This window comes from Cyclopterus lumpus, chromosome 14 (assembly GCF_009769545.1).
Source record: "Cyclopterus lumpus isolate fCycLum1 chromosome 14, fCycLum1.pri, whole genome shotgun sequence".
NCBI lineage: Eukaryota > Metazoa > Chordata > Actinopteri > Perciformes > Cyclopteridae > Cyclopterus > Cyclopterus lumpus.
In genome coordinates this window covers 7,401,979-7,414,316 of record NC_046979.1, presented here as the reverse complement: position 1 = coordinate 7,414,316, position 12,338 = coordinate 7,401,979, and the positions used below count along the sequence as shown (strand labels likewise).

At 40.4% G+C, this 12,338-nt stretch overlaps 1 protein-coding gene across 1 annotated transcript in view; it reads left to right on the top strand.

Annotated features, from left to right (window-relative positions):
* Positions 1-12,338, top strand: part of stk32a (serine/threonine kinase 32A) — a 65,063-nt gene that overhangs the window by 35,671 nt on the left and 17,054 nt on the right. Inside the window, exons 9-10 of the mRNA XM_034551008.1 lie at positions 6,857-6,894; positions 12,209-12,298. Coding sequence (XP_034406899.1) covers positions 6,857-6,894; positions 12,209-12,298 — 128 coding nt within the window. The remainder of the gene's footprint in view (positions 1-6,856; positions 6,895-12,208; positions 12,299-12,338) is intronic.

Genomic DNA, 12,338 nt, shown 5'->3' with positions numbered 1-12,338 from the left:
CAACAAAGAATCAGACTGAAAGCTCTCTTCTCTTCTCGTAGGCAGTTATTTATACTTTATATATGTGGTGTGCCCCCCCACCCCCCCAACCCCCCCTACATGAGTGACTGTAACTCATCATTGCTCATCAGACTGTCTGCAACTGATACAAATAGCACTCTCCTTGCTCCAAGACATCATCACATACCTGCCCAATAAATACACTGTGTTAATATACATAATTAATGCTCACTAAAAAGTTACGGCTGTATTTATCTGTATTTTCGCTACTACAATACAAACAATTATTCAATTATCAGAGAAAATAATCTGCAGATTGATCTTTGCAACCCTATTATAAAAAAATTGCATTACATATCTGGTAAGATCTATAATTGAGTTTGAAAATCTTTTGATCTGATTGTTCCGAATTTCTATATTATTATTGTGCAGCTGCTTGATTAGACAACATCTGAGAACTTACCTAACAGATATGTGTGTGGATGTTTGTCAACCATCATTGTGAGGACCAGCACCTGTATATAACCTTTGGAGTGAGGACATTTTGCAAAGTGAGGACCTTTAGGCCAGTTTCAGACTGGACCTCAGACAAGTTTTAAAGTGAGAATGAAGCTTGATACACACACTGTTTGCTCCCTATTGCCCTCATCCCCCCATCATGTTACTATAAACTTAAACTTATTTACATTTGTGAATCTAAATCCACCTGCTACAGAGCCTAATTGTGAGTAATGTATGTAAGTTACAGCTTACCTATTAGACTGTATATTAATTAATTAGGTTTCAGCCCATTTTACCAATATGCATTTAGTATACTGTGCTCATATTATCAATGGTCGGTGTTTAAGATCTTGGACCTTAGTGGGAGGACTGTACTGGCATATTTATAAACATCAGTCCAATTGTTCAAATAATGGATCAACATAGGGACGTTTAAAACTCCAACAGCAGAGGACTGCTACTTTTGTCATACAACTTTATGTTAGTAGTGTTCATTTTATAATTCAAAGCCTTTGTCTGCTATAATAAAGATAGCTGATTGTATTTATGTTTGCATATGTATTTAGCCATATGTAATGTTAACATTGGTAGCATATTTCCAAAGCAAGAAAAGGAATAATATTAATAGTTATTCTGCATTATGAGTACAATATCTAAGATTGGGAGCATTTGGATGGCCTCTCAATGGCTCTCAATATTGAGATTTCAGAATTGATTAATCTGTTATAGTTTTATATTTTGTATATTTACTGATAGCTTTAGTGTTGGAACAATGTAATTTGCGCCTCTAGAAAATTCACCCCCATGATATAATGCTTTAGAAAATTGTATCTTTCCTTTGTTTTGTGTTTTAAGCTGAGGTTGGAGGCTGAAGTCAGAGAGACACGTTGCTCTGAAATGTAGCATTCATTTGTCACTTAGTATAGCAGAAAGTGTGGTCCTCATTCCCCATGTGAACGTATCTGGACCTCACCGTGGTGCATTTACAGGAATGGGTGTGTGTTCTTATTTGGACTCTGCATATGTGTAGGCCTATGCTCTCGACGGCTCTTGCAATGAGCATAGTGTGTGATCGCGTGGTTGCATGACTTGTGTGTGTGTATAAGCCTCTGTTCTTATGTGAGTTGGCCCACTCCAGTATCAGTGCAGTATCATATGACCAGGTACAGGCTTCAGTTACCCCTCTTCCCCTATTATAAGGCTGTAATGAGGCCAGTAGATCCTGCTAATGACTTGTAGGGTCACTCAACCGCGTGAAAAGCCGAGGGGATCAGCTTGCACAGAGCTCTCATGGCCTTTCCCCTCACTTTTTAAACTATTCTCCCCTTTTTCTACTGCTTACTTACCTTTTTTTACGCTACTCGCTCACTGTACTCTCTCTCTGCCTCTCATATTTCACCCTTAGCTCTGTATATCCCCTCGCCTTTTTTTTCTAGTCCAGGTCATCTCATTGGCTCTCCACTTTATTATTGGTACAGAATAAGCACTACACATTTAGTTTTCTCACAAATTGTCACTGTCCCGTCTTTATCTCCCAATGTGGTCTATTCCTATTACTCTTTATCTGTCTCACTCAATAAACGCATTGCTGTTTGACTTACTTACTGGTCCATCTCCTCCTACCTTTTACCTAACATCAATAATCTGCATGATCTCTATTGGTGCCACATGTCACCACAGAGATCATATAACGCCCAAACAGGGAAATAGACTTTACAAACACCCCTCTACTAATTATTACTTGGTATCTCCTGGAACCATAAATTGGTGTTCAGGCACCCGGGGGACTCATTTAGATGGAAAACCCTGGAGAGGAGATACAACAGAGTAGAGTAGCTTGAACACAGTACACATTGCATAGTATTTGACTGCACCAAGAAACAGTTTATACTCCCAATTATTTGAGTAAAGAGTAGCCAAACTAATCTTACAATTTTCTTCACAGGTTTGCCTTTAGACATACTTGACTCCACATCTTCCAGAATCAATCATCAAGACATTAAAATAAATCATTAACCCCTTTGAGTGTGTCTCATTCCTTTAAAGCTGTGTTCCAATATTTGTAATGGAGGGTCTTCATTACAATCACCAAGACCACTTCTGAACAACGTTTCAAATGTTTTTTAATGACAATAATCCAAATGATGGCACGGCATCGTACACATTAAAATCTCTTACTCAGTCAAGGAAACAAAAGGGAATATTAGCGCTGCTCTTTCCTTATACATGATCATTACAGAGCCGTCTGACCTACTTTTCATTATGGGTTTTTTTTCTTGACAAAACAACTTTAGTTGGTAATTCTTATGTCAACTCTTATGAAAGGAAAATATAATTACGTTAATAGAGCGATTAAATTGAATGCAACTGAGACACAGAGTATTGATTGTGACTTCTAGAATAGGCCTCATAAGTATGATGTTTCTAAAATATTGACTATTTTAGTGCAAAACCACTACAAAGCACATTCAGGGTATCTGAGACCATCCTTTCCTTTGTTCTGTTTGGTTTTAAATGAAGCTAATTATTTAGCATCTTGTATGGTTGCAATAGGCATATGCCTTGCAGTTAGCCAGCGTTGCCGTTATAGGCAGCTTCTTTCTGTGATTACTTTTGGTCAGATGCAGAGACGAGAAATGTATTGTGTGAAAAACATATCTACTCAGAAAGCTGGAGGAGGCTTGTGCCCTGATTAGTTGTTATGCCCAAGATCTCATTTCTTCAAATACAAATCTCAATGGAGCTCGCAAGTGCAAAGTTAGAACAGCCTACAATCCAGAATAGCCACAAATACACCTGGTTAAAATGGAATTTTATCCAATCCAATTTTTATTTAGTTGACTGTATGGTCACTTTCCTAATGTTAAGTAGGTTTTCTTCATATTTTTAGAAATCAACTCTCAGCTTTGTTGGAAATTTGGAGTAATAATTTGCAAAGACATCAGCAAGTCAAGAGTATGTGACCAAGCAAAATAACCGAGTGTCTCTCTGAGGGAAATGTACATGCATTGCACTTAGATGCATCTCCTTTCCTGTATATATATTTTTTTTCCAATGCAACCTTAGCTAGTGTATCAAATTAGTATGGTTGCAGAACATGTCCGTTTTGGAAAATGTATCGGGAGCATTTTCTTGCTCTTTAATGTCCATTGTCAGAAGAAAAGATCAGTCATGGCCATCGTCGCCACCTCGACATCAGCAGCTTGGCTATTACCACGCGCCTCCTCCTAATGAGCCTTGCTGCTTTGCTTTATCTGTAGATCCAGTTAGCTCAACCCCAGCACGTCCCGTGGCTTCACAATGGCAGCATGGCCTTTAGCTATAAAGAGAGGTTTACTTTTTGTTCTTTTTTTTTTTTTGTACAGCGACACAAGTCCCTCCTCTCTCCCCTAGTGCCATCCTTTGAGGCAAATGTCAGCTAATTAAGGGTTACATGGTCGACCTTTCTCACCCCCACCTGAGCCCGCACCACTCGATCCTGCACACAAAACACAGGTCAGTGTGGCCTTTGGTATGTTAAATATTGCTGGGCTCCGACAGGGCAGTGGACTTAATTAGAGGAGACACTTGCTGTCTAATCCTGAGGATGCACAATGAGTGTGTCTGTTACGGTGCTACAATCTTTCACCTGTTGTGATCCACCAGAACACATTAAGGTCCTCTGGAATCTCCCAACTATTTCCCATTTTGTTCCCTTAAAACCTACATTGTGTATTATTTTGTTCCAACAAACATGCTGAAATAGCATAATTACAAATCAAGTCAAATACAAATAAAAAAAACCTCTATGTAGCACATTGACCTCACAAACCCTGGGAACAAACTAAAAAACAGGTACTTCTCAATGGTCCTAATTCTGTGTGTGGGTGTGGTGATTCTCACAAGGAGTGCTGCATTTGACCATCATGCACTAGTGGAACATTTGAGAAGGACGCTGAATATTGAATGTCGTCTCTCCAGTTCAAAGCATCTTGAGAGACTAGGAAACAGAGAGAAGCCGAGAACACACTGTGCCCTTCCCCTCTTTTGGTCTGCAGCTTAACACATGCATCAGGAAACAGACTGTTCGGATGAAAAAACAACTCTCATATGTCTTAGGAGAGGATGGCAGTTATGGGAATGTGACACTCCGTGGATGCGCGTGCCTGACTGTGTGTGAGAGTCTATGTTATCGTGTGTAAATGGACAGTGGTGGGGGAAAAATGTATGTTGGCACAAATGTTATTAGGAATTAGTCTGAGTGTCAAGGACAGATACAGATCAGTGAAAATGATCAGAAAGAAAAGAATAAGTTCACTTTGAATTAAAAATAAAGGAGGGATGTCATTGGGCACTGAACTGTGCTTTGAAGTGTCTGACTGTCATCAAGGACATTGGTAATAATACTCGTGCCTTTGTGACAGACACTGTGTCACAATTTGGGAATCCGCAGTCTGTGTTGCTCTGATGTCTGTTGTCAAAAGGACTCCTCTCTATAAATTCACTTTCTATGGTTCCAATCGAGAGCAGAGTATTTCATAAGCCACAGTACATTACTGTCAGGAGAAGAAAGGGTGATTCAGAGAGGAGAGCATTTATCAACAAATGTGTCCACAGAACAACAAAAGATGAGTGGCTGAACGTCACTCAAAAACGCAGTGCAGTGAAAATCACAGCGCATCAGAGCATAATCTAATCTAGGCTTATTCTCCTGCCTACAAAAAAGACACTGATTAGGTATGTTTGTTGAGAAAATCACATTATTGTTATTTCTATGGCAGTACATAGTTGCAGTCGCAGGAAAATAAAACCTGTATTCACTGTACCCAAAAAAATAAGGCTCTGTTCAGACTGCCGGCCCGCCCAAATCGTATTTTAATGTGTATATATGGATGTATTATATGTGAACTATTGTCACTTACTGAAGTGAAATGACTCAACACACTTGAGTGAGTCAGCCCACTTGTATATTTATATATGTGTAGCTTTGGGTAGTACTCTGACACACAGGAAGTGTTTAGTTGTAAGACCTGAGCAGCAGAAAAGGTGGCTTGTGTAGAATAGCTAGAGGAAGAACTGGGTAACTGATATGAGCAATGTAACCTCCCTGGCAGGACGAAGAGGAGAGTGCCACCTACAGAAACTCAAGTGTCATCAGCACTAAATGAGACATACGAGCACCACCCACACGGTTTTATGTACAGGTGGACTGTGGGAAGTGCGGCGCTGGAAACACCAAATTGCTTATCACTTTTTTACAAACAAATCAAAATGAAGAATCTCGTCTCCACTCCTGCCTCCACTGTGGTGAAGTCATGCATAGGTGTAGGCAACTCAAACTTTGCATATTCTACCTCGTACTTTAACTAATTGAGGGCCAAAGCCTGGTCTCCAGTGTCATTTTGTTGGTTCTGAAAGTTGATTGTTCTGAAATTTGGTTGTTCAACAAACAACATAATCATATTATTTCACACCCACATGGCATTGCAAATTAGCCTCACATTAAATACATTAGAATCTGTTTTGGGTCATGAGAAAATGTATATTAGACTAGACTGGGCTTCCTGGTTTAAGTTTAATTGATACATATCAGGAAAGAGTAAGCTTAGTTTAAACGCAATGTAGTGAAGCCAGCGCGTGGCGCACATGCCAATCAAATGACATAATCACGGTTGGTGCTTGGTCGTGCACCTCAGAATCCTGACTGTATAACCCCTAGATATGTAAATAGTGCTTTTATCAGTTAACTAATTGTGACAGTGAAGGCTAATGTTTAGATGCTTTAAAAACAGGAGGTCTTTAAAACAAAGTATTTTGCAGTCAAATCAAATTGTTCACAGGATATTCCTTTGTTTCGTCATAATATATGTATATGTATGACTTTACACATCATTTCATTCCCTCCTCTGCATTGTATATGTTGGTTTATGGCTTTTTGCTGGTGACACCCATACATGGTGTCTAAGTCTATGGGTTACAATCGTGTTCTTCTTGATTCCTCAGTTTATTTAGTTTCTCTACCCTGGGCATTTCAGAGAATAATCCATTGAACAGTACATAAAGCATAAACGCCTCCATGCATGCTCTGCACTCGCACGCCATCTGCGAAGGGTTCGCGCTACAGTGCCAAGCGCAAGTATAAACAAAGTGTTTTAACGAACAATACTTTACTGCCTTTTTATTTACAATAACAATTGTTGCCTAAAGACTCTGGCACTGACTATATGCAGATCCTGAAAAACGGCAAATTAGAATTTTAAATATTTGCACAGATATTACATGCACGTGCAATCTGTTCTTGATTTGACTCACCACCCAAAAACACACAAAAAAAGACTATACTAATTCCATGGTACTGTTTGTGTTTCCATTCCAGAGACATCAAACCTGACAACATACTACTGGATGAACATGGTAAGAACCCTTTTCTAATTATTATTATTATTGCCATTTATTCATATGGAGGTGAGTGGGTGGAATTCCAGCGCAATAAGACTTGTCTAATTATGGTAATGACATTTAACATTGTGCCCTGACTTGACTCAGCGTCCCAAATTCAAGACATAACAGCTTCTGACTCAGGATTTCACCATACCTCAGACCTCTGGGAGCACGTCTGCACAGATCAAAAGGAGCAATGCTGAGAGGCATGTTTCACGGTCGCTGCCCAGATTGCCCTTGCAAGCATAAAGTAAGAAAGCAACTAACTACCAAGTTTTAACAACATAGAGGAGGAGTGCACAAGTTCATTTTTATTTTCTGTCCGCACTATGCCAGTCTGCGCTGGTTGAAGCACTGTGACATTAACACGGTGTTCCTTTTCTCTGAAATGTATGATGTCATAGGACTGTGGAGGACGGGGTTATATTAATGATGCCGCCTTCGCTCCCTGTTCTGAATGATTGATAAAGTCTCATAGGCTTTAGTGTCAGTTTCAGTTTGACACAAATAACCACAGAGCAGTGTGTGTGTGTGTGTGTGTGTGCGTGTTTGTGTGTGTGCGCGTGTTTGTGTGTGCGCGTGTTTGTGTGTGTGTGTGTGTTTGTGTACATGTCAGAGAGAGGGGCGCAATTGTAAATAAAGGCGGCAGAAAGAAAGACTGTAAATTCCTTCATCAAATACGTCAATCAAGAGGTATATTAAAGTACTTCATGTGATAATCCATCCTCGAGAAACACACAGAGATCCCAAACATAAGATGGCACAGTGTGCACATGTACACTACATGGCCAAAAGAATAAAGAACACCTATATATTCAAACACGTTGAAACTCTCCCATTGGCTTTGTTTGGAGTGACACAGAACTTGACCTGTTAATTTAAGAAGTCTACTCTGCAAGATCAAAAACATAGGTGGAAACTGCTCTTTTCAGCTATTTTGTTTTCTTCTCCAAAACGCCAACATGCATTCAAAACCAGTTACCAACGAACCGTCTGAACCTTCTGTTCCAACCAATGCCCCCTTTGAGTCATTCAGCAGATGGTTTATTATGATTCAGCTAATAACATACATTTTTCTACAACAGGTTATGTCCTCTGACTGAGAATTATATGACACACCCACGCCAGCTTCCAGTGAAGCATAATAATATAACAGTACAGTTCTATCGTGAAATAAGCCCTGAACCATTCGGTTGTACTGCAAAAAAACAAGTTGACGACAGACAAAAACCAAGATGGCGACGGACAAAATTCCAAACTCAAGGCTTCAAAATCGTAGTCCACAAACCGATGGCTGATGTTGTTGATACAGAGAGTAGACTGTAAATGACAGATCATTTGAGAATTAACTTAACAAGTTCAAGGCACAGAGATTGTTCATTGAACTTGGAGGATGTGCTCCCTGAACCACCTAAACAACACCTGTGCCCTTCTGGCAAAAAATGAATGACATTTGTCCTCCGACTCAGGAGATTTGAGTAGAATTTGAGCATAACGGAAACAATCTCAAATCTATATTTACAGGCGCAGACAAGAGGTCTCGGTTATGTTGCACACTGTCCTCAAAATGTTGGAAGATGATCATGTTGTGTGGTCGTTTTATTCATGAGCTGAATGTAATGTATATACAATATTGTGATATTTCGGTCTATGAATAATTAACTAACAAACTAACTATATATAGTGTAGCATTCAGATTTCACTGACATCTTGGAGGGCACTGGGCAGCTGCTATAGGGCTACGTGAGATGGCAGCCCTGCTGTCGCTACACACTGGAAGCAGAGAGAAGGAGAGAGAGAGAGAGAGAGAGAGAGAAAAAAAACAAGAAAGAGGAAAGTGATGAGCAAACATTTCAGGAGATAAAGATTTTGCAAAGGAAGAAAATCAGAGTCGACAAATAAAGAAGGAAACATGGGAAGAAGAGTGATAAGGAGGGAGCAGATGGAGAGGCATCTTTATCAGCCTAATCCTGATTTCCACAGGACATCCATCGTTTACCTGTGCTTTCTCTCTCTCTCTCTCTCTGTACTGTATGTGTGCGTTTCCACAACAAAGCACAACGCTCCTCCTCATGCATTCCACCCACACTCTGTTTTCCAATGCAGACCTGTAGTTTACTTCTCCACCTAAGTCTAAAACAAGGTGGGGAGGTGGGGAGGTGGGGGGCTGTTTACTTCTGCAGCACACCATGTCCATTGTGCGAGCTTGAATCGACCCCGTTGCTCCTGTGTTCCTCTGGGAGCTGCTTCACAGAGAGAAAAACTATTCACTCACGCACGTGCGATGTTGCTTTATTTAAAGGCATAGCCCCAGGATGCTGGGAGACGTTGTCTGGGTTATGAACTGTGAGCAGGCGCTACATGAAGAGGCGACATTGTGAGGGAAGCCACGGCTCTCTGCCCTCCTCTCCCAGGCAAAAGAAGCGCCAGTGCATACTGTATGTTTGCCACATCATCACCCACGGGACCAAGTACAGTAGATGATCTTTTGTGATCAGAAATATCCGTTTGAGTTTGAACTAAATCATTAAATTCATGTTGGAAATGTATCGGAACAATACAAGCAATGCATCAGAGAGGACTGATCTTCTGCTGTGGAACAGTCCTTTCACATAAAGCTTCTCTATAAGGTTTGTGTAGAAGTGTTTAAAATGACCGACAGACGCCCAGATTGAGCCATTAGTAGACTCATTTGTGTATGTACAGTATGAGGTTTTTATTGCAAAGAGAAATACAATAGACATGACATAACCTAAGGATCAAACCCGACAGTTGTGGAGGTAATCCCAGCAAAACTCATTAGATAACTAAGCCACAAGGTAACCTGCTGAACCATCGTTCACATGTCCACACTCAGGAAAGGGATCAGTTTGACTGGTGAGAAGCGAGAGTTCATCTGATGATTTTAGAGCGAGAGATTATATTTAAATTTTAAGGGAATACTGCCACTCTGAACTGCATGTATTATTTTAACTAATTCAACTCTGACCTGTATTCTCCTCATGTAGTGCACACACATGAGTGAGTGAAATGGCCCACTTAAAAATAGTGCAATAGAAGCTTAACATCCAAAGGAAAAATATAAATAATAACATTAAAAGCATTGCAACGGCGGTTAATTCAGTCATATCCCAAGTTATACCCAGCATAACATGTCAATAAGATAACGAGTAACAGGTCCATGGCAACAATAGACTGAAAAAAGAGTCAAAGTAATGTCCAAGTGAGGCTGGCTTGTTATGTTCACTTATTGAAATATACATTACGTCAACAAACTGTTGTTCGTTATCACTAAGCGTATATGGATATAGCCGCACAGTTTCCTAATTAACACAAATATAAGGTGACTAAAAATGGCACGTTTTGAAGTTACCAGCATGGCAACCACTTTTCAAAGTTAGTATTGAGCCCTGAAGCTCCTTGTTCGCTCTCCCTGGGCTCCTCCTTTGATTCACCAGTCAGGAGCCACCGTCTATCAACCCATTCACTGTACCCAGCAAGTACTCCACGCCGTGGTGACAGAGCTCTGCTACCCGAAAGCAATGTCCTGTACATTTTCCAAAATGCAGATTTGGAAACGGTGTCATCTCTTAATCTCTTTGTGACCTATGCTAGTTATGTTATGCTATGTTTGTGTCCCGTTACCATATATCTGAAATCACGACACTAACTAGACTCCAAAATAAACTTACTACTCATTGTTTCTCTTGAAAATGTAACAATTATACAAGAGCAAACCTACAAGTCTAAAAGCCTCTGCTATTGGACACCAGAAGCTGTATTGCTCCTCCCACCTAACTGGACCGGAGAGGTTTGAACTGATACTTTGGTTAACATGTTATTTTGCAACTAGATACTTTTTTATCCACGCAGCCCAACATTTTGAAGATGGTTATCCATTTATTCCCGGTGGCTACTGTGTAAAACTCTTGTCCTAAATCTGTCTTCTGCAAAGCGAAGAGAGATGGAGACAGAAGAGGGGGGAAAAAAGGGAGATACGTACTGTATTTGACAGAGACAGGACACATCATTAAATATGAAAACATAAAAGAAGCTCTACTCTTGCTCATGCTCCACTTATAGTCTGACGTTTTGCTGCACCTCTGTCACAGTCATCAGGCTGCATTAACAATGGTCCTCTTCTATCTGCAAAGCATCACCCGATCCCACCTCTGTCCTTCACTACGCAACTAACGGCATACGTCGCAGATTAGAATACAGTATGTGAGTATATTTCCAGCATATTACAAATGGTAAAGGACAGAGTTAAAATAACAAAACACAAATGGGTCCATGGAGAGAAAATAAAATAAAAACCTGAATATTGAAGAGGACAGAGGAAAGCTGTCTCATGGGAGGCAAGCAGGAAAAGAGAAGAAGAGGGTGATGGAAACAAAGGCACACAGAAAGAAAAGGTGTGATAATGGAGAGTGATGGAAAAAAACATAGAGGGAGGAGGGAAAGAGAGGAAGAAAAATAAAGGAGGAGAGAAGTGCTCTATGTGCAGTTCTCTTATCTTTAAAAGCTCAGTGTAAATAAACACAGCTGGCCAGCTTGTGTCTGCTTTATATTCACACACACAGTTACCAGTGTAAGGTATATATATATATATACTTTTTTTAACTGCGTACGGTATGGCTACTTGTTTTTTATATTGGACGTACTGTATGTGTTTGTGAGGTGATTGAGGATGTCCATTCATCCGAACAATCACCCTGCGGCAAAAAAAAGTCCCCAGCTCTGTCTCACTCAATATGACACCCACACACGCGCGCGTGCAAGTACGTGCACATGCACACACACACACACACACACACACACATTCAGCTCATTAGTGTGTGCTCAGTGTGCATGTCGTAGACTCTGGGCCATCTTGCAGCATGGTGAGACACAGGTCAATGGTTTGACTTTGACTTTGACTTTGGTCAGGTTGCTGCTTAAAGACTCACACTTTAATTGCAGACTTGTTTTATCCCATCAATAAAGCCGCAGTTCATTTGCATTTGATGCCTTTTAATGCCCTGCAGTGATTGTAAGTGTGCATAAAGGACAAGGCATTTTTTCTATCATGTTGTGTATTAAAATCCCTTTGATCCTCACATGAGCAGCCTGTTGGGATACCTGCTATTGCTTGGGAAAAAAAACGCTTTCGGGGAAACAGTTTATATTGATGGAGTAAACAGAGCTGTGTGATCTTATAGCTCTGTGCCACTTAGGATTTATAGGGTTCACACAAGTGAGCATGCTCTGTGTCCCTTTGAGGTAATATAATCCCTCTGTTCTACAGGACACGTCCATCTAACAGACTTCAACATCGCAGCCATTGTAAAAGACGACCTAAAGGCAACGTCCATTGCTGGGACCAAGCCGTACATGGGTAAGAAGACACCTTTTGGACCAATGCTTCACACAAAACC